This window comes from Rhopilema esculentum, chromosome 6 (genome assembly GCF_057945365.1).
Source record: "Rhopilema esculentum isolate cy_ngs chromosome 6, ASM5794536v1, whole genome shotgun sequence".
In the NCBI taxonomy this organism is placed as follows: domain Eukaryota; kingdom Metazoa; phylum Cnidaria; class Scyphozoa; order Rhizostomeae; family Rhizostomatidae; genus Rhopilema; species Rhopilema esculentum.
The window spans coordinates 8,834,744-8,857,380 of record NC_142820.1 but is presented as its reverse complement, the minus strand read 5'-3'; the positions used below and the strand labels follow the sequence as shown (position 1 = coordinate 8,857,380).

At 36.7% G+C, this 22,637-nt stretch overlaps 2 protein-coding genes across 2 annotated transcripts; one reads left to right on the top strand and one right to left on the bottom strand.

The window, feature by feature from the left end:
- Positions 1-2,209: 2,209 nt before the first annotated feature.
- LOC148960121 (uncharacterized) lies at positions 2,210-3,319 on the top strand. The gene has a single exon (XM_089108894.1). It carries the CDS (start codon positions 2,210-2,212, stop codon positions 3,317-3,319), a length of 1,110 nt encoding a protein of 369 aa, XP_088965020.1.
- A 4,710-nt stretch (positions 3,320-8,029) lies between these two features.
- Positions 8,030-22,529, bottom strand: LOC135686547 (endothelin-converting enzyme homolog). Its single transcript, XM_065202802.2, has 17 exons — positions 20,375-22,529; positions 18,981-19,034; positions 18,422-18,538; positions 17,675-17,755; positions 17,001-17,131; positions 15,753-15,975; positions 15,263-15,361; positions 14,724-14,801; positions 13,816-13,916; positions 12,586-12,644; positions 11,969-12,023; positions 11,417-11,484; positions 10,974-11,104; positions 10,107-10,172; positions 9,201-9,299; positions 8,657-8,733; positions 8,030-8,165 (listed from the first exon to the last, which is right to left on the bottom strand). Exons 1-17 carry the CDS (start codon positions 21,452-21,454, stop codon positions 8,057-8,059), a joined length of 2,628 nt encoding a protein of 875 aa, XP_065058874.2. The 5' UTR covers positions 21,455-22,529; the 3' UTR covers positions 8,030-8,056.
- Between the last annotated feature and the right edge of the window lie 108 nt (positions 22,530-22,637).

Sequence of the window (22,637 nt, the reverse complement as noted above, 5' to 3'; positions counted from 1 at the left end):
GTTGACGGGGGTGTACGTTTATCAAAAACAATACCTTTACCGAATTAGCGTCAAAGTTTACTTGTTGGGGAGATGAGTTAGGGTAAGTGAGTTAGGGTGGCCCCCCGTGAAAGGAGTAGGTGCACATGCGTACTTTGCATTTCACATCAGATAGGCAAAGGAGGGAACAAAAAATAAACAACGTAGTACAGCATTGTTCTAGCATGTTTAATGCGCGTGCAGGTTTAATTACTCCTCGTAGCTAATTGGTTCGGACAAACCACTTACGCTTTTGTTCTAAACAATGGAGCCGCGATCTCGTCTCCCCAACAATTACGCGTTATGAAAACGAGGCGAAACGTGACAAACTGTTGCTTGCTGCTCGCTTGGTAGGCAAACCAAAAGTGTGAGTCTAAACAACAGCGGTAGAAGGATTTCGTTATTAAACAAGTGTTTTTTCAAACGTAACATATTACACATTACAAGCAAGTTTCCTTTGTAATGTATAAAGATAAAGGTTTGTCGACAAACCGGGGCGGATTCAGGGTGTCGCACAGGTCGCACGGAAGACCGTCAGATTTTCAGAATTTAGTTTTAGTCTTCAGTCATTGAAATAAGGCAACCATGTTTACCACAATCTTTTATTTTCCGTAAACAGTATGATTATTAAGCATGTCGCCCGTGCCGCACAAATATGCAGGGCTCTTTGTTATGCACATATTTTACCAAATCTCACCAATCAAAATTCAAGTTTTCACATATTTGTGCGGCACGAAAAGTCTGTAAACACACACACAACTGCTGGCAAGGGAAGAAAGTGGACGAGGTACACCTCTGAATTTCAAGATATTTTGTCTCAACTGAGTGTTTGGATTTGCGGGAAAATTTGGAAAACCTTTTAAAAGGGAAAAATATTTGACTGAACAATTTGAACGTTTCAGGGCCCCAGTCCCGTCGCCACCCTCAAAACTACTACAAGGCCTGCAAACCTCCTTGGTGAGGCAACTTCCGCTCCTAAAGATAAGATAAGGGCGTCCATTAAGGCGTTTCATGAATCAAAGTGTATCAGTCTTGCTTAGCGGGACAAATCGCAGTTAGAAAATTGACGCTTACAAGACATGAAAATAATTTTCTAGACCAAAAATCAAGATGACTTTCTTGAAAAAAGGTGAAATTATTCCTTTTATTTATAGTGGTTGCAATAATCGACATTGTGAGCTTTAGGGTTTTTGCCTTCGAAATTAAACATAGTTGCTTTGGTTATTCTGTATCCGCCCCTGATGGAACTTTTTTATCACAACCGCAAAGCAACGATATTCGGCTTAACAGGTCAAGAGATTTTCAGGCCCAATTAAAAGTTCTGATAAAGAAGTTATGGAAACCTTCGTTTACATGGGATTTTTTCCATTTTCAAAACAAAAATAATGTTATTTGCGAAAATCATTTTAAACCAGAGGAAGTACTCAAAGCATTTGGCACTAGCAGTGGCAGAAAGAGGTTAGTTCGAAACGCGGAACCATCAGTTTTTCATTGAAAAAATACTTCTGGACTACCGAAAAAGCGACAGTCGCCAAAGAAACGCTGCGTTCTGAACGAGCCTTGTACTGCTTCCAGTGAAGAGGAAACAAACACTCTTACAGTTGACATAGAAGAGCACGATAAATTGGAAAACCATAAAAGAAATAATTACAAATTCAGCACAAAACCATCTAGGATATGTCAAGAAAGTTGGACCAAACAGAAGAATACACGACCAAATCATTCAAGAAATGTCAGAGAAGCAAAAACAACTTCGACTAAATCTGTCTCAATGTAATAACATCACTATGTACAAGGCACTGAAAAAAGAACGAAACAAAATCCTTCATGAAATCAAGCATAGACTCGAGCAAAATAAGGAGCAAGAACTGAAACTGAAAGTTAGTCAGCTCGATCATATAGAAGACGCTTCTAAAATGTATAAATCAGTTAAAATTTTGCAGCAAAAGTCCTTTATAAATCCTTATGTTTACGACGAGAACAAAAATGTATAACAAAGCCATCTGAAATCTACAAAGTAGTTAGAGGTCATTTCGAGAAACATTTCAACGACGATGATGTTAGTAGTATAAATCCATTCGACGGTCAGCCAAGAAAACTGAACAAAGAAATATCACTAGAAGAAGTTACAGCCGGCATTAATAAACTGAACAACAACAAAACTCCAGGAATTGACAATATATCTGCCGAAATGGTAAAGTATGGCCCTTTGGCCCTGTCCAAAGCCTTCAAAAATACCCTGAATGAAGCCTTTGAAAAAGAAATAGAACTAGGATTGGGCGACGGCATACTTGTGTCCTTGCAGAAGCCTGGAAAAACCAAAGGCCCTATCACCAACCTACGACTAGTGATATTACTCCCAATACTGAGAAAGATCTTGTCAAACATAGTTCTACATCGCATCCAGCCTAAGGTAGAACGATTCTTATCAGATTCACAAGCAGCATATCGACCGAGTCGCAGTACTTCAGATATAGTGTGGGCATACAAATGGATCAGTGCAAAGACACAAAAATCACAAATTAGAGTTTACATCACTAGCATAGATATGAGTAGCACTTTTGATACAATCCGACGTGAACAGCTTGTTGATATTGTAAAGAAATTCCTCGACGAAGATGAAGTGAGAATGATTCAGTTGTTATTAAGCAATAGAACTCTAGATGTAAGAATAAACAACGCCGAGACAGAGCCCTTCAGTAGCAATATGGGCTCAACACAAGGTGACGCGCTCAGCGGTGTACTGTTTAACATTTATTTTGAAGAATCACTCCGAAAAGTAAGGAATTTTAGACATGAGATTAACAGTAAAGATGATGAAGAAAATGGTAACTGGTCTCCAACATTTCTACCTCAGGAAGCTATATACGCAGACGACGCTGATTTCCTCACAACTAGTGAATTGGAGAAGAATATCATCACAGAAAAGATTGGAGAAATTCTGCTTAGAGATAATTTGAAAGTAAACAACAGCAAAACAGAGCAAACAGAAATTTTTCGAGGAGACAGAAACACAGAGCGATGGAGGACAGTTAAAAAGCTTGGCTCTCTGTTAAGTGATACGGAAGATATAAAAAGAAGAAAACAGTTGTCGATAGCATCCATGAATAGATTAAATCACATCTGGATCAGAAAAGACCACGTCAGCGAAAAACTTCGCCTCAAGCTTTACAGAACACTTGTAAAACCAGTTCTGATGTATAACAGCTCTACTTGGGGACTGACACAAAAAGATACGAAAGGTCTAGATGCTTTTCACAGACAGCAACTGAGACAGCTAATAGGAAAAAAAGTATCCTAACAAGATCTCCAATCTGAACTTGTACAAAAGATGCGAAGAAGGACCAATTTCAATTGACATCCTCAAGGGTAGATGGCGGCTGTTTGGTCACAAATTACGTTTGTTCGACGATACACCGGCTGTGAAGGCAATGAGATTTTACTTTGAGGGATCGGAGAGGGGATTCAGAGGCAGATCTAGAGAAACTCTCGTGACAACCTTAAATAAAGATATCACCAGAGCAAGAGCAATGGAAAGGTCTTTTCCACTACCGAACATAAAGAACAATGGAGATTTTGAAAAGATACGATCCACAGCAAAGGACCGCAAAGAATGGAGAAGATTATCAGAAGTAGTGTGCAGAGCTGCAGAAGCAGAAACAACATGAAACCTTCATGTCGGGACTGCGCAACTACAATTATATATATAGAAGAATATATATAGAAGAGCAAAATGAAGAAGCATTACTTGGAATGGAAGTTGACATGCCGATACCGGAAACTAATACCTTTGAGGAAGAAAATGCCCTATTAAAAGAGGAAAATCATTTGCTAAAGAGTGAGCTAGAATTTTTGTAATAAAAAAGCTTTGGTAAAACCTGGGGAAAATTGTGAAAACATAGTTTTATGATGAAAGACAAAGGAAATCACAAGATATTTTTCAAAGACAAACAGAAAGAAAAATCACACAACATATAAAAGTTCAGTTGGTATTGCACCTTCAGGCAGGGGCGTCGCGACCGGGGGGTGTAGAATTTCAGGTAAAACCCGCGCGGTGGAAGAAACGCTTTAGGTATTTTAGAGCCCTTAATGTCATAAAATCAATAAAGGATCGAGCCAAGGTAGTTGCTCCGTTGGCTAAATATGATATTCCTTGATATGAATGAAGGAAAATAAACTAATAATTTGAAGATTTGAAGATTTCTTGTTGGCACTAAATCGAAAAATCCAGGCCCTCTTTAGGTAAAACTGTGTCTTGTGTCCATTTCCCCTAAAGTTTCTCGGTAGAAGTGTCAACTGCAATTCACTATGAGCTCTAGATTTCAGTGCTGCTTGTTACCTAGCTTCAGAAGTAACTGACAACATGGTATTTCTCAAGACCACGGCAAAATTATACCAGTTGTTTCCATCTGTTGCTCAATTTGTTTGCAAAAAAAATTTCAATAGGATTAGAAGGATTGCTTTAATGAAATGTGCTTGAAAGAATGCATTTTCCAGGGAACTAGAAGCATCAAAATTTGAAAATTTCCTCATCTGAAGTTGCAACCTCATCTGGTACTTTCTCCAAACCTTTTAAGGAGTAGTCTGCCAACTCTAAAAGAAGTGCCACTACATGATTGCAGTAACCACTCTTTCTAGCTGGACAGCTACAAGAAGCATTTTCAACACGACCAGTCCTTTTATTTAAAGGAACATTGACATCTCGCATTTCTTTTTTCATTCTAGCCTTACATTTACACTGGACTTTAAAAGTATTTTACACTGACTGGGTGAAAACTGTGTCTGACTTTAAATATCTTTCTTCTTTGAACTTCTTGCCTCGCAACATTGTCTTGGCGATAGGTCCTGGAATCAATAAAGACAACACAAAATACTAGACAACTTAAGGATTTGATCGAAACTTGGTTCCTTGAAAACAAGTGCGCATGCTCGTTTTGCAGTAAATGAACTGTATTGAGCAATCCTTGAAATTGCTTCATGTTAGTCTTAATTAGTGTATCTTCACTATTGTAAAAACTAACATTAAATAATCTACAATACAATACAAAGACATGGGCAAACATACACAATGTTTTTCAAATTGAAGCATCTTGGTTTTGGAAACAAACTTTTTATAAAAGCTCGTTTATGGCAAATCTAGCTGCACTTTTAGCCTCAAAGCTTCAAAAAATCAAAGAGCTGCTTGCATATGATAGAAATGCCCATTCAAAGATCTCCATCTTAGCAAAGTTGACCGAAGAACTCTCCAAGAAGTGTTTTTGTTCAGGGATGGCGCTGGCGCCACGTTGGAGGTTGGGGGCGGCTGAAGCTTCCTCACCTTATCAGAGATAAAAATTTTCACCGTCTCTTTCATTATTTTTAAAAGCAGTGTATGAAGTAAAAAGAGAACAAACAATTTATTTGCTGCTTGATTATTTGATCTTTTTACTCACTTATTTAGGTATATTTCTATTATTTCTCTATTATTTGCATCGATTCAGTAGATAACTTTCTGTATCTTTGCATTGTCTGCATTTTTGGATGTGTAAACATGGCCTAATGAAAATATTCGAGACAGAGAAGATGCACATTTCTGTTCAAGAAGTCGAATGCTCTCAATCATTACAACAGCTTCTTGTTTTTTGCATCGTTGTACACTCTGAACAAACCAAAGGTGACCCTTTCTTTTTTGCCAACGTCTGTAACTAGAGTTTTAGCATGATTCCTTATCTTCCAAATTTTTTCTTTAAAATCAATGATCAATGTTTTACTGAGAATCGTTGAATTGTCAATTCTAAGCAATTGAGTAAAGTAATTTGTTGAGCTTTAGTCTGGTAGATGCATTTTTAGCTACGAGAACGCTTAATTTCAAAAATTTTCTTTCGCGACGGACCCAGTCCTCCTATGTCACTAAACTTAATTCTTAGTCCCCCCTCCCCAGGTTCAATTTTGTGGCGCCATATCTGCGGCACAGATCCAGAAAAATTGTGTCAGGAGGAAAGAATAGGGGTCCGGGGGTGTGACCCCCGAGAAAGTTTATGTGGCCGCGACCTTGATTTTTGCAGAGATCGCACCTTTTGAAGATGGTTACGCCCTGCCTATCTTTTTCATTTCACCAACATTTTTTCGAAATCCTAAAGTCTTTTAACATTTTTAACATTTTGTATGATTTTTCCAAACTCCTGCACATGTAAGGACCCCCCCTCGCTTATTAAAAGCAACTAATAAATTGCTAATAGTTATTAATAATTATAAATAGTTATCATTGACCTTGAAAGTTGACCGCAAAAAATGATTTTATCATTTTTCCTCCAAGCGATCATCACTTATAAATCCACTGTGACCGGTGTTCTTCCGTGAATTTTGTATCTTTATCCCATAGCAGAATTCGTGGTATTTGAGTCATTCTCTGCCCCTCTCGTTTATTCAAGCACCCGCTTATTTTATCGTTTTTGAAATTTTGATTCCACACCCCCTCTTCTTCTGACCCTTCCGTAATCAAGGCACAGGCCAACTTATATAAAAACCAGAAATTCAAGGAGGGGCCTGGGCCCACCTGTATCGAAGCGTAAATTGGCGAATCTTTGTCAAACCTGTATGTAAATCAAGGAATGCTTTTTCCACTTGGACAAACAGCAGGGGCATTTCATTTAAAAGCGTAATTATCTCTGACCGTGTTCATTCTCCATCTACACAAAGATCGTCTCCTTGCATACTGGACAATTGTCGAAACCAATTCAAAGATAACAACAAATTAAGCCGAATGTTGAACTCAGGAAAACATCACCGAAGCTCCTATGACATACCAAAGCCACACCCACTTTAAATTGTTTTTTGAGGAAGGTTTGCCTTCTGGGATGTTTTTGTCTGGAGGAAGTTTAAAAAATTTTTTTAGACTCTGATGTTGAAATTCCTATTCACCCATTCTCCTGATTTCTATTCGATCAATAATCGTGAGGCATCGTATCGTGCAGGTTTTAGTAGTTTTCAGATTCAAGATAGAATTTTTCATTTTACAAAAAACTTAATACCAACTATAAACAAATCAGACAATTTTTATACCATAAATATATACAGCACTTAAAACAAAAACAATTTTCGAGATATTTGTCCCTTATGGTTTATTTTTACTTTTTAAGTCAATAACACATAATTTTGACTTTTTGGACAACGTCATTGTACCATGCGCTAATACAAAATACTTTAAGTAAACATAAGTTTGAAATTATCAGCATTCTAAGAGGGGGATAACCTCTTTTTTTGTACAAATCTTGTTTACATTTTAGTACATTTTGACCATTCACTTATGATCGGGCATGCAAGGAAATGATCGGGCAGAACAATCTTTCCTTTAATTCATTAACTACACAAGCATATAAAAGAAGTTCTCTTATGCTTCTTTACTTTTGTTATATACTCCGTTTGCAGAGGCTGCAGATACAGCTATGTGCAATCAACTGTTTTCTCTACACCTTCCCGCTCCATTAACAATGGCATCTATATCTCCTTAATCTTCTTCTAACTTGTCAATTACACCAGTACATATTATTCCAACAAAGATGTGAAGTATCAAAATTTAAATTAAAGTCAAGATGTGAATGGAATCATTTATCCCCTACATGCGAAAGAATCCTTTGAGGATCCTATATTAAGGCAAACTTCTGCCATTATCATTTGCCTTATTTTTCTATGTGCTGGCAAACACCTGTCAAAATATATCCGATCATTTTCGGAAAGCCTACTTCTTATTAGTCTTCATCGGCCCATTCAAAATTGCAACTGTAAGATCTTCTGATCATTTAAGGTAAATTTAGATAAGGGTAGGGCGATTAACATATTTCTTTATAAATTTTTTTCGACCACTATTAGTATTTAGAAATTAAAGGTTATTTCTATCACTGCAAAGACAGTTTATAAAAATTTAGTTTACTTGGCATTTTGGTTACAAAAAATAACAACATTCTATATTGAATACGATTTATCAAAACCTTTGCTATACAACCAAGCTTTGCTTCATAAGCAATGTCTTTGCAAATAAGAAGCATTTCGAGGAATGCTTTTACCACACTTCACATTTCTTTCCTGGATTCATTGGGGGGCGCGGGGACTTGCTGGAGCATTTGAAAGCTTCGCTGAATTCTTCGAAATTTGATAATGTTCCAATAACCCTGAAATGGTATGACAATAGAGGAGCTCTATTTTTGATACAAGATTTAGTCAGAAGTTGTCAGAGAGCATGTTGATACGCAACAAAACGCTCCCTGTAATTAATTGTACTGCATCGAATCATGAACTCTTTCAATTTAAGAGTTGGGAGAGTGCAACACTTCCACAATACAACGTAACTCAGGAAATTCACCTCTAAAATTGACATTTTAGTGTGTGAACCAGAAGGGAATGGCCATTCTGACTGAAAAGTCGGAAAATGCATTGCGTTTGCCCCACTGCTCAAACTGTTCAATGCATTTACAACTGGGCAGCACCCTTTTGGTGCTAATTTTCTTCTGCCAGCTTTGGCCTACTGGAATAACATACATGGTTCGACTGTTCTGACAATGGCTGAGTCTTTTTGCAAGTTAAGTAAGAACATTGCGAATCCTTTGTCTATCGGTTAAACAAATCATCGACCATAATTAATTGAACTGAACAAAAGAAGTACCTGAATTTTGATGGAGAATGAATTTCACTGAGTGTAGCAATGTATTCAGTTTTCTTTCTCACGTTAGCACAATACTCCTTGAAAATGAAAAAAATGTAATAACAAAGCGCTTAGAATTTGCCAACAAAGGTGTGGGGGGTTATGGTATCAACAGTTAAATAGGACATTTTCCAGCGACAAGAAATATCTTTGGAGTCACATATCACGGTGGCAAAGGCCCGGATTCCAGAAATAAAGACGGATGTTCTGTTGTCATTCAATACGATTGCAGGCAATAGCCGAGTCAGTAATACAGAGCACTGCTATTATTCACGTTTTATCGTAGATCGCAAAGCTGATGCAATATTATTGCGCTTTGGATGGGGATGACAGGCATTTTTCAATGTCTTGCTGGCTCTTTTAATACAAGGTTTGATCAAAACAGGCAAACTCTTGGCATAGAGAAAAATTACCGTAAAAGACATTTACAAAAGAATCAGGTAATGCCTCTTTGACAAATTAACTTCAAAAATTTCCGGCTGGCATTTCAAGAAGTTTTACTTACCTGAGCGTATCCAATGAAAAATAATTGCTTATTTGAGTAGCTTAAGTTAGGAAGAACAGGCTCTGGTCCTCCATTAAGCTTTAGCCAGTCCATATAGGCCTTAAAAATAAATCAATATATAAATTTATTTATATATAGTAGAAGATAGGCTAAAAATGAGGCATGTTCTCTGTTACTCCGAGTTTCGTGCTTGCTACTATACCAAATTGCTCTGTGCTTCTGCACATCGAGCACTGTTAAGTCAGAATATGGAAAGGAAACGGGAATATATATTTATTTATATATATATAAATATATATATGAATAATGTACATAAGTAAGCTATAGTTTTTTCGAATATGACTCGTTAGGAAGTTCATGACTACATCGTTCTGTTAAAGCAAAAAGAGAAAATATCTGAAAAAAGAAACACACGCCATAATTTGAAGTAACGTTTATAACGATAGATATTGATTGATTATAAAGTTTGTTATACCTAGCAGTCTTTACATTCTTTTTTCAAAGCTGAGGCCCGAGGAACAGCAAGGAGTGCAAGGGGAGAGGATGGGAGGACATTTTGGAAATTTTGTCAATAAGCTTTGTAACAGAAAGCTTCAGCTCAGCTGGAGCGAATTGTTTAACCTGTTATGAATTTCAAGAAAAAGTTGTGATGATGTTATTCTTTGTAAATGGTTTTGTAAGAAGTAAACAATTAACAACATATTGGCTAAAATCTTTTTCGCCTGACACTCTTCAGAGCATAAAACGACAGAATAAGAGTCCGAAAGAACACGATGAAAAATATATACCCAGTTGGGGATCGAAATAGGCCAATCAGAAAAACGCTAGCACACGACCGGCAGAGTTGTCCAATCAGTGCTGTAAAGATAGCAAATTCAATTGCAAATAAACAGAGCTTATGCTTACATCATATGCCAGCTTAGTTCCTCCGTTATCAGCAATGTTTTCTCCCAGAGTAAGTTTCCCACTAATCTAAGATGAAATGACAAGTGTAAATAATTCTTTATGGTGCATGTGGGAAAATCATCTATAGAAAATTCTATCAATGTCTTAGTAAATTGCGGTTGCACGGCCTATTAAGCCCGCTATCTGAACAAGATTGACGTTTAGCTATCGGCATCAACGTAGCACTCATGATGCTAGTGGCGGGAAACGGTAGCGATGCACCTGCTGCTGGAATGCTTTAAATGCTCCATTGTAAAAGGATCATCAGAACAAAATGACCGCATTATACCGAAAACTTGTCCGTATGGTCAACGATAGAATCCAGATACCCTAGGTAACATTGACTACCAAAAGAACCTAGCATGATGACCACATTATACTGAAAACTTGTCTGTATGGTCAACGATAGAATCCAGATACCTTAGGTTAAATTGACTACCAAAAGAACCTATGGTTGAAAATTGACTACGAAAATTTATCAGTATGGTCAACGTTAGAATCCAGATACCTTAGGTAAAATTGACTACCAAAAGAACCTAGCATGATGCCCACATTATACCGAAAACTTGTCAGTATGGTCAACGATAGAATCCAGATACCTTAGGTAAAATTGACTACGAAAACTTGTCCGTATGGTCAACGATAGAATCCAGATACCTTAGGTTAAATTGACTACCAAAAGAACCTAGCATGATGCCAAAATTATACCGAAAACTTGTTTGTATTGTCAACGATAGAATCCAGATACCTTAGGTAAAATTGACTACCAAAAGAACCTATGGTTGAAAATTGACTACGAAAATTTGTCAGTATGGTCAGAGACCTTACCGGGTATTTATCTTGAACTTTATACCGCGAGTACTGTCGTTGGATGCAGGTAGCTCTTTTGTGAAATTCTTTCAAAGCACTTTTTGACCACCATTCTTTGACGATGTCGCCATTTTTGTCAAATTTTCTCCCTAAGAAGAAAACGATAATCCAACCTCTCATATCCTTAAACCAATCTATAAATCTAGAGCTACAATTTTTGATTATTTTTTGATGATAACTAGATGAAAATTACGACTTCTTTCATAAAAATACACTATACGAATCATATTTAACCAAGAAATGCAAAGAAAATTAAAATGAATTTATTTATGTACCTTTTCGCTAATTTGAGTGTGTTGAAGATTTGGTCAGATGCGGAAAATAGGGCTGAAGAATAATTCCAAGAAACGTGGCTAGGCTATCGAAATTAAAAGCTATTATAGTAACAAAAATATAGCTACCTGTATTATCGAAACCATGAGTCAATTCGTGCCCAATTATCGAGCCAATTGCACCATAACTCAGTGATCTAAAAAGAGGGAGAACAAGACAAATATACAAACCAAAACATGATTTTAACTTCAAAGGCAAGTCAATATTAAGAATGTAAGACAAATATTGTACATTTTCTGATCTAGATATTTCTTCTCTTGACGCATTGCAAAATTTCTTCTGAATAACACCAGAGAGCTCTTAAAATAAAAAAGGGGTGATATCAACGATAAGGTTAAAGATTTTTAAAAACGTCAAAAGCTTCGCAATTTGAGAGATCTGGCAAGTTCTACAAGTCTGAATGATCTGAAAAAACCATCTATGAAATACCACTGGGAAAAAGAAAATTATGCTCTTTCTCAGTTTCATAACATCAAATTAATGAGTTGGAAATTTTATTACTGAAAATGGACAAAAGCCTTTTTTATAGGATAAGATTTAGGTAAGAAAAAGACCATTAAAGAAGAACTGGCGGTAGATATCGGAGATAAAGATCCGATTTAATTATGATTGCATTTTACCTTGGTACATCTCCTTCGTAGTAGAATGGTGCTTGGAGAATGCCAGCAGGTATAACTAAAAATTTTATAAGCAGGGGAAAAGTTTAAAACAGCTATGAAAAATGAATACTGCTTTGTATATACAAGTTGTGCATTGATGCAAGATTTGGTTACATAAATTCCTTTCACAACCTTAGCAGGAAATATTTAAGGTTGACGAGATGCAGAAAATTTAAAGTTACAACATAATGTTCTGTTATTTACAAGCAATTTCTGGTAATACAAAATTTGAAGCGGCTATGAGGAAAATCTCTTTGAGGATTTTCGTCTGATATTCTTCAGGGAAAAATCTCTTAACCTAATGTCGAAATTCCAAAGCTTAACGACATAAACACATATTTCCAAAAGGTTTTAATTGAGAGAAAAATTAAAGAATAACAAAGCTTGCATCGATTTTTCACAAAATTCACCATAACAGAAACCAGCCTGTTGTTGCTGATGCAGAAGCTTTGGAACACCCAAATGCTTCACATTCCTTGCACACATCTATTTGCATCCTGATTTATACTAAAACTAAGTTCCTTGGCAAAAATTACGTCCTACTTCCCAATTACGAAGTGAATTAACATATTAATTACCTATCTCATTCTCGTAGAATTGATACATTGCATTGATAGTCTGGGGGAACATGGGCCATCTGGAAAAAAAATTATGCAGTCTAAGCAAAAAGGGGTTATTTACATAACAGCAACCATGCGTGTGAAAGAATGTGAGATAGCAAAGCTTGAAGCGGCTTCCCTTACAGCGGGCCTGCTAAACATTGTTGCTAAAAATGTATCAAATAATGAACACATGTGGTATGTAGAGTGCAGTGTTCCATTCGTCTGAGAAAACCCTTCACTAAATGTTGCAGAGGTCTTTAAACATCTCGAAAATATATGTAAATAAAATAGGCCATTGGTACCACAAATGGAATGATAGCATAAAAAAGTAGAAACATCGTATGCTGAGATCGTTATCTTCCAACACTTCACGGAAGATAAAGATCGGATATTGACGAAAGGTCAGCAGAAATTGATATTTTTTATGATAAATTAATTCGTGGGATGATAACTCAGTGATAAGCAACAGGCAAAGAATTTATGGCTTGCGGTAAAGATTTAGGAATATATTCCTAGCTCAAAGGTTGTCTTTTAGAACATAGGGTCGCCATATCCACAGCTTTATCGAGGATAAAGATCTGGTTACAGTTTGGTTTCCCGGGGTTGCAAAGCTACTAGGAAGGAGTAAACGGGCTATGGACGACGCAGAGGAAAGGCTATTAACGGATTCCTCCGCAGCATACTCCGTTGCTTGTATTCCCCTGTCTTAAGACAGATTGTCATTTAAGCTCAGGTATCGCAGCAAAGGAGAGAGTTGAATCTTGTGCATGCTCAGAAGTACGTTTATTCAGTCGCAGGACCAGAGCGAGTCGAGGAAAAACCAGGCTTTTGTGGTATTTAGGGCCAGGAAGGCACTGCCCGTTAAAGCTTAACTGTCCAGCGTTCAAAACTATGTCCTGAGTACCTGTAGGCCCGCTTTGTTTAAATAAAGTTTGAAAAAGCTTTTTTCTAATCTACAATCTCGGACAAAATTGTTGAGACAAAATGCAAATTCTGCAATTTTCTAATTTATGTCGCCCCTATAAATTCGAATCCCCCTCTTTCTCCCCGAATCAATGTTGGATTTGTAGTTCTATCATTTCTCCTCTAAAATCATGCAGTCAACATTGAAATGGGGGAGGGGGAGTTATTTTTGAAAGGAAAGTGTAAAAAAAAAGCTTTCGTTGAAAAGTCTCAACCATTTTTGTCCGATTGTAGGTTACTTACTTGGACTTATCAACTGGCTTACGCAGCTTTCCAAACAGCCGGGTCCTGATCCACTTGTCAACGTTCAAATTATTCACGAAAAAGTCATCACCAATGTCCAGCTGAATACATTACAAGAAAGAGAGCATTGCTTATAAAACGTAATTAATGCTTTTCTATAATTACAAAGACAGAACACGCTTGATATCTATTCAAGTACTTAACAGAATAAAACGAATGCAATGCTTTCCTAGGGGAGTCACTCGAAGGTTTTAGATACGGGGAGGTCCATCCGCAATTATCGAAATTCACTTACAAGCATCAAAAACAAATTTTATAGACCCAGAATTATCAGCAAAAAGTGTCGATAAGACCCGAACATATCAAAATACAAAATCTTGCTTAACGCTCATAAAAGACCACTAGTAATAGTAATTCAGACTGTTTCCTAAAGTTTAAAAACATATGCTCTTTTGTTTCTGTTTTTGACATTGTTATGTGTTATTCTGTCCCATAAGTATCAAAGAAGTATATTATTATCAGAAGGAAAATTCTAGGTCATTATTATCAGATCGATATAAAATTTTCAAGTGTCCCCCCTGGGTATGTTTAATGAATAAAAATAAACACTTTGATGAGTAAAATTGTTGCAGATTTAGAAAAATGTTTGAAAGTTGGCATTTTGGAAAAAAATTCCCTGTTACCAATAGAAAGGAGAACATGCTACGTATCGTGTACGGTAATTAACCATGTTTGTGTACTTAAGAAGCATTTCATCTGCGTATAATGATACGATAAACACATTACGAGAAAATGACGATAAATTTCTCCTCGCCAGTTACAAAAATAGTTAACTGAAATGCAACCATAAAATTCAGATTAAGCAATGTTTGCAAAGCTCATGCGACTTTTGATCTTAACGAATTTACCTTCTTAAATCTTTTGTTAAGCTCATCAGGTTGAAGAATATATGTAGCGTAACCCACTTTGGCCACCAGTGCGTCAGTCTAAAAAACCAGATTCAAAACTTCAAAACGGATAAGAAGACGATCCACATCAATACAAAGAGCTGGGTAAAAATCTTGCCGTAAAAGTCAAACAATTTTCCATTGCAAAAGAATGAAAAATATCAGTCGTTGCCATGGCAAAACATGGATGGCCAAATTGCTTTCTGCAAAATGACAATGGACATCTTGATTTTCAAGCAAAAAGAATAAGGAAAACATCACCAAATTTGCAAAGGTTGATAAACATAACAAAATAACCAAACACATGGTTTTAAATTTGTTAAATCTCATATGCAACTCTACATTTTATTTGCACCTCTCGCCAAGATGACAGGAAATTAATTGCGATGATGTCTTCGCCAAGATGAAATTAATTGCAAATGCAATTTGAAAAGAAATAGAAAACAAGCAAAGAAAATGGGTAGATGTGTAATGACAGGAGTTGATTGCGAAAGTTTCACCTTATCAAGAATTCCCTTCCTGGTCTTTCCATCAATCCAATCATGTTTCTTTATTCTCTCCTCAAACGCTTTGATTATTTCTTTTATCATTTCTTGGGTCTACACAAGATAATTTATTCATTACCAATGACAATCGATGACAATCGTATTCCATGAAAATGTGAGTAAGAAATTAATGTTTTCCATTATGTACCAAAGTATCCTTTCAATTCATTGAATAGCATAATGACTGAGAAGATTAAGATGAGACAAATCATTTAAAACCTGCACTGCCTTATGAACGGTAAAATACTTTATTTTACTTTCCTTATATGTCATACCTCTAGGGTTAGTGTAGACCAAATAGTTGTATGCTGATGCACAAAAAAGATCTAGAAATAGCTAGTCCACTGATTCAAATCAACTGAGTATTGAGATTTACCAGCATGTTTTAACTGCTCGCTCCTGTTATCAGGCTACAAAACTACAAAGCTAAGTGAAGTAGTTTTACCTTTTCCCTTGTTGACTCTTTAAAGTAGTTCTGGACGTAGAGGGTTCCTATTGGGACACCCATGTTGTCATTGGTGACACCTGCACAGGTGCGCCATCTTGGGTCGTTATCTTTAACTCCGGTCATTTTCTCGTTGAAAGCAGCTCTTGCTTTTCTGAAGTCTTTTGATAGAAAACTGACTTTATCACGAAGCATCTGCCAAACAATGTATTTTGAAAGAATCCTACGAAAAACCTTCTGTTGTCAGGAATTATCGACTATCTCATGAAGAAGTGTAACAACACTTTTTAAGCAAAACTACGACGTTGAAAATCCTTGGAAAAACATTTAGTTAATGTCATCTATCCGCCAGAAAAGGGGTACTTCAGCAACCATAGAGATATCATTCTATAGTTGACTATCATACAGCCAAGATGTTGATAATAGCATTTTGGGAAAATATAAGTAAAAATACATAGTTCATTGTCTTAATTATTTTTTCCTAATCTGAACTTTGTTATATACAAATAGATTGATGCACCACTGATTTCAACTTATTAGTGATTGCAGTTAAAGGTCTCGAGCAAGCAATTCTAACTGAATGCTTTGAAAATTTCGAAAGGCCCATTTTCGAATTTGATCAAATTGTTGAGGCATTAAAAATGAAACGGTTTGTGAATTTTTGCATATTGATATTTCCATGTATAAAAATTATATTGGATAAGACCTGTGTGCGTGGAAAAGCAGAGAATTGAGTAAAATCGACTTAACTTTTGCTCTACCGTCTTACAAAGTGATAAATTTATGATTGTAATTGCTTAGAAACATTAAAAAACAGGGGGTTTATATTACTTTGCTGAAAAATAAACAGGGAGGAATAAAAAAGCAAGGGTACAGCATATGATTTGCCGTATCAATATTTGCCTAAACAAGTGAACGAGAAATAGTACGATTATATTTTAGGTCTATTCTAATACAGCTTAGCGCTTTGCGCAGTGGACTAGACCAGGGTGATAACACGAAAACTGCAAGAAATTTTAGAGCTCAAAGGGACATGAGTCAGTGATATAAGTGGATGTAAAAAAAATTCTGTAACTGTGTCAGTTCCTTGAAAAACAATTGCACATTTCATGAAAAGGAACGTGACAAATTCCTAACGCTGCCTTATTAATAATGGTAAACATTTGCTACCCTATTGCCCCTTAAAGTTCAAAGCACCCCCTGCCAATGAAACTTCTCATCATAAAAATGCAATGTAACACCAATTACCGCTTTGGCTTGCGTTTCATTTTGTCAGCAACTTGATAGAGATAGACAGGTGATGTAGCAAGAATAACCTCGGCTTTGTTTATTTTTGTCTCACTGTTGAAAATATGCTTCAGGTGGGAATACCAAGGAAACTGAAATGAAATATATATGTAACTTATAACTATAAACTTGTAGTTGTTTTCTTTAGTAGCGACTTCTAACGTGTTTTTCGAAGTTCAAAGAAAGTATGGTTTTCTTGCCGAAGAAAAGGTGGATGTATTTATCCATCGAAATTCTAATCGTTCTGGCTGTTCGCAAGGTCTGCAAGTCAAAGCAACCATCAAAACTCTGTCTCTGATTGACTGAAGGGCATAAATGAGAACAAATACACAGCTCTGAATGGCTACACAAAATCAATCAGCCTGTCATGGGTAAAAAGTATATGCAAATTGAGTCGATTGAAAGCATGAATACCAGAGCAGCAGCCTGACAGACTAAGCGTTCCAGCCTCTTTAAATGTACGAGCGTAACTGAATTCTTCGAAGTCATCCGTATGAAAACTATTTCTTGTGGCAATCAAAAGTTCCAAAGGATTACAGTATCACAATGTTAAAGTGACGAATGATACTTATAGGAAAAGAATTCTACCCGAGAACGAATGATATGAAATTAAGAATAAAAATGAATTTACTTACATGTGGAACAATAAACGACAAAAGTTTAACATCTATCCTTCTGAAAGTGCCTGCTTGCTTGGCTTCTGCTGGAGTCGTAATCTAAGATGTTAAGATTCACTTCTTAGTTGTTAAAAAGACGTTTTTATCAAAGAGAGCATTTATTCTTCGAATATGTTCCATAATCAAAATTCAACAGCAAGGCATTGTCAACATTTGAGCGTGGATTAAATTTTTCTTATGGGATTTAAAGATGTCTCATTTGAATGTTATAATCTTCATATAAAACTTTAACGAAAGACAAGCTGAATGCAACTCCCATTGAGTTATCAATAACATCAGCAGATAGGCATGGAAAGGAAATTTCAACAATTTTGAGCATTGGAGAAAATCCTCCCAGAGCTGAAATTATATTTGCATGGAAAGCGATTAATATTGAGTCAGTTTTCCAGTATCAACGGTGAATTTGCCTTAACTTAATAATAGAAATACATTTCAAAATGTAGCTAACACAGCTTTCTTCAGGCAGGAACTCTTTCCTAAATGAAACTCTTTCAAGTCGATAAACTTCTATCAGGAGTTCCTTGTAAGAAAATTATCAAACATTTTGCATAACACGCTTTGACAGCTTTCGTGGTCCTGGTCTTTGATAGCTATGCGCTTTACCAATCCAGGAATACACTTGTCATGCAACTTAAACGCCACGCTACTTCTTACGGATTACTTCTAAATGGATGAAGAATTTAGGCCAAAGCCATAAATCCAAACCTTGGCCAACACTGTTTCAAAATCGATGATTTCCTGGACCTCATCTGTGACATTTGCACAGTTGTACCCAAGCAGCTTGACAATTTTCACCATGTAATCTTTATAGTCATCGACTATCTGAAAGGAAATAAAACATGCAATGAAAAATGATTGACAAAATTGCATATATCGATATTTTTGGTTTGTATCAGAGAACACATTGGGTTTGTATGATCTAAATTTGCATCGTAGTAAAACAGAATTTACCACAGGATAGAGATCTACAGTGTCATCCGATTGGGGAATACAATTTAACAAGTCTCCGCTGTCAAGTTAACATGCTAGAAATCTATAACTTCACACCTAAAAGCATCATTTTTGGAGCAATGCTCTTTCTATAAAAGCCACAAACTCAAACTCAAAAAGATTGACATTCCTCGCACATCACACTAATATGAAAAATGTCTTTAATCTTTTTCTAGAAACCAAGTGAGTGGCCGTCCAAATATTATCCGCAATGAGTTTTCTAAGAACTCAATCAAAAACTAGTTGAAATTTACTGTATGCAGACATGCAATACCTCTCTATGTTTGACATATATCTCTCGTTGAAGGCTTAGTCCGGATTGGTCAATCTATAGAACAAAAACAAGGCCAATTATTACGCAAGGTACTGTGGTTTAGTTTCTATATAAACATAATATTAGCGACAGGTATCGTCAGAACAAAGTAGATACAACGTACTTAGCGTAGTCTGTGTTCCAGTCCCCTAACTTGAAATTATACCGCAAATTCTAAATAAGAATGCTAGAGCACAGGCTAATTTAACCAGGCTTTAAAAATGTAATTCGGAGTAAATGCTGACACTTAAGAAGACAAAAACAGATTTACAAGCTTCTATCATTCACTTACACCACTACATTTTATGATTTCAATTGAATTTTCAGTTTACCGATCGATGTTTTACTTGACATAGCATACAATGTAATCATAGAATATAAAGTGTGAATGAAATTCTAACCAAAAGCAGTGATAAGGTTTAAATCCATAACCACCTGCAGAAATATTGGCATACCAACAATGAAGCGTAGGGGCGTACACAACATCTAACTGAAAGGGGGGGGGGGTGCTATATCTGTGAAAATTAATTCGAAAAGTTAAACAGCGGAGATTAATTGTGCACCATCCGTATAAAATTGCCGCCCACTCTATCACCCCCCCCCCCCTCCCCACTCCCTAGCTGTAGTAGGAATGTCGTTTATTATCATACATAATTATTATGCTAACCTCGCTTTCGTTTGTATATAACACTTAGCCTATCGTATAGTAATTCAGTCAGTGATTAACCTCAACACGAGTCGCTCGCTTTTTGTCTTCACTCTCAATTCGTTGACTACTCGAAGTGACAAGGGTTTTAGAGAAAGTCTAACCCCTGTTACATAGCTTGATGACATTTGTCAAAATTATGAAGGTCCTAAGACCTTGTGATTTCACATCAACTAAGATGTGCAGTATGTCCCAAACTCGCAAAACCACAAGCAGATCGAGACAAAATCGTCAGTAAAGGATAAGAAAATTAAGAAAAAAAGTCTTCAGGACAATTTTATGGCTGTGCCCTCGAGGTTTTTTTAAAAAAGAACTCTATTTGGGTGCTTCATAGAATTTTCAGGAAAATTAACTCCAAGGCAGAATTCAAGATGACTACAGAACAGGCTGGTTCTACGCTTTTTACTTAAACCTACTTAAACTCATAAATGATGGAAATATTTTAGGTGGTAGATCATTTCCTTACGATTTGATAAAAAGATTTTACGATGACTAGTGTCAGATAAAAACCCTTAGTATGTTTTAGACTGTTTGCCTTTTCAAAGCTATTTTTGAGATACATTTTTCTAAGCAAAAGATACAAGTAAGCTTCTTCTAGACAAAAACTGCCTCGAACTCCCTTTAAATGCTTAGAATATCATTTACTTACCTTTATCAAATGTTTTGTTGAATTCAAATGATCATTTGTTACTTCAACTGTGAAAAATGGTGGGGCTGGGTAGAAACGGCTTTGCACCTTTTTAAGCACATCATAAACATCCCATTTATCCTCATCCCATTCCTTGTTTCCGCACATACTCCACCCGCCAATACTCTCAAGAAAATCAAGTGCAGGCTTAGGACCTTTCTTCTCGATCTTCTCTTTGTCCATGCATGAATAATAAAATTTTCTTGCCTTGGTGAGAGCGTCACTCTCCCCAGGCTGGCTTGGCTGAGTCAGAAGCAAGTGAGTGGCATTTTCTATCTTCTTCGTAAGTTTTGTAAAAGCCGTGATTTCATTCTCACTTTCGGGAATCTCGTTTCTGCCCTTCCATCCACCACATGCGAATTCGTAGAAATCCTGGCAGGGATTCACCGTCTCATTCATAGATGATTTTACGTACTTTGCAACCGTTTTGCACTCTGGTGATTCACATAATGCGGTACTTGTATCTTTCCCGATTCCCTCTGCATAATTCTTCTCTTTCTCCACATCCCCCTCCTGCTTCATTCCCCTATTTTCCTTGGCAACCTTTTTGGCATTGGCTACGATGCTCTCATAAAACGCCAGCGCTTTATTCACCCCTCCATCAATAGAATCTATATTTGTGTGAGAACCAGCTCCATTTATGGTACTACTATCTACATTGTTCTGCTTTGCAATTTGTTCGTTATTAGTCGTCACTGCATTGCTTTGCGCTGCCACATTCTGCACTGCGTTACCCTGCACTGCGTTCTTAGACAAATCTTTATTACCCGAGACACCTAAAGGCTCTAGCTTCTGGCTAACTGTATCTCCAGGCCTGTTTGCCGTACGATAGTTTGCAAAAGCATAAGAAATTGAATTGTCATGCTTGTCTGCTAGAGATTTCTTTGACGGATTAGAGTCCTCTTTCTCGTCAACGATTGTCTCATGACTGTCCGGCTTTAGTAGAGTTGGATCCACATCTGTGATGGCTTTTGCCCGAAAAACGACTACCGTTGATATAATAAATACATACAGCCATAGTCTTGCAGCGGGTGGAGCCATGTTTCTCTTTAGGCTCCTATAGAGTATTGATGCAAAGAATCAGGCATAACGAGTCTCGTCGTACCATGCCGGCATGAAGCCTGGGAAAGACGCTTGTTACGCTTCGGTGATCTTGTGGTCATTCCTAATCTGGAACACAAACAACAAAATTTTGCGAACAATAGGCCTACAGGTGGAAGCCTTGTTAATTGGATCTTAAAAGTTGATCTTTACCCTCCTTCAATGCAGTATTATGCACAGGTGCTACCTAAAAGCCGCAACAAATTCAATCTTAGGAAGACTAAGGCCCTGGCAGGGTCAAAGGCGCTATGGTTGGCGTGGCTTGAAAGATAGTTAGGCATAATATACAAGTCGGTAGACGAAACTGGTTGTTCGCACTCCAAATATGGAATCACATGCTAACACGATGCAAACAAAATCAGCTCACGTTCACATAGGCAAATCGCAGTGTATAAGGTTTCATCAACTTTGATTTTAAAAACGGCTTATCCAAAAGCCATTACACAAAGATATAGTAATGGCTTTTAAAAACGGAGAAGTACCCGGCAACTTATCTGTATTGAAAAACAGTCACAGTTGCAGAATGCATATAAATATATACATATCTATATATATATATCCTTCTTTAAGATACCAAGCGACGTCTACTCAAACCATACGTGCCTAATTTATGCAAGTTCAACTGCAACTACTAAATTGTAGGCAATTGTAAAAGAAGACTACCTAAAGCTTATTTTCATCAAAAGATTTTTTTTCGGTACTACCCGAACCTTGATGCTTCTCGCTAACATAATTCACAACAAAAGATACTGGAATTGAATCGATTATTCCAAAGGCAATCACAGAGCCAACGGTTTTGCAACTTCTTTGTGCAGGCATAAAAATTGACCACACGACTTAGTATATGTCGATTACCTTCAGTAGCTGCTCATAAGGCTAAGTGATTTATATCAGTCAAGATACCAATTTGAGTTTTAAGTATCAAGTTGATTAATCAGGAAATCACCATCTAGTAATTTGAAAATGTTCGTCATTTGCAAACATGTTAGAACGCAAGCAAATGGCATTCGACAACGCTGAATAGGTATTCATATTCAGTCTACAGACTGCCTAGTTCACTGTCTGTACCCACAATGGCTACATGCTGGTGATCACTAAACTGATGACGCTGCTCTCTACAGTA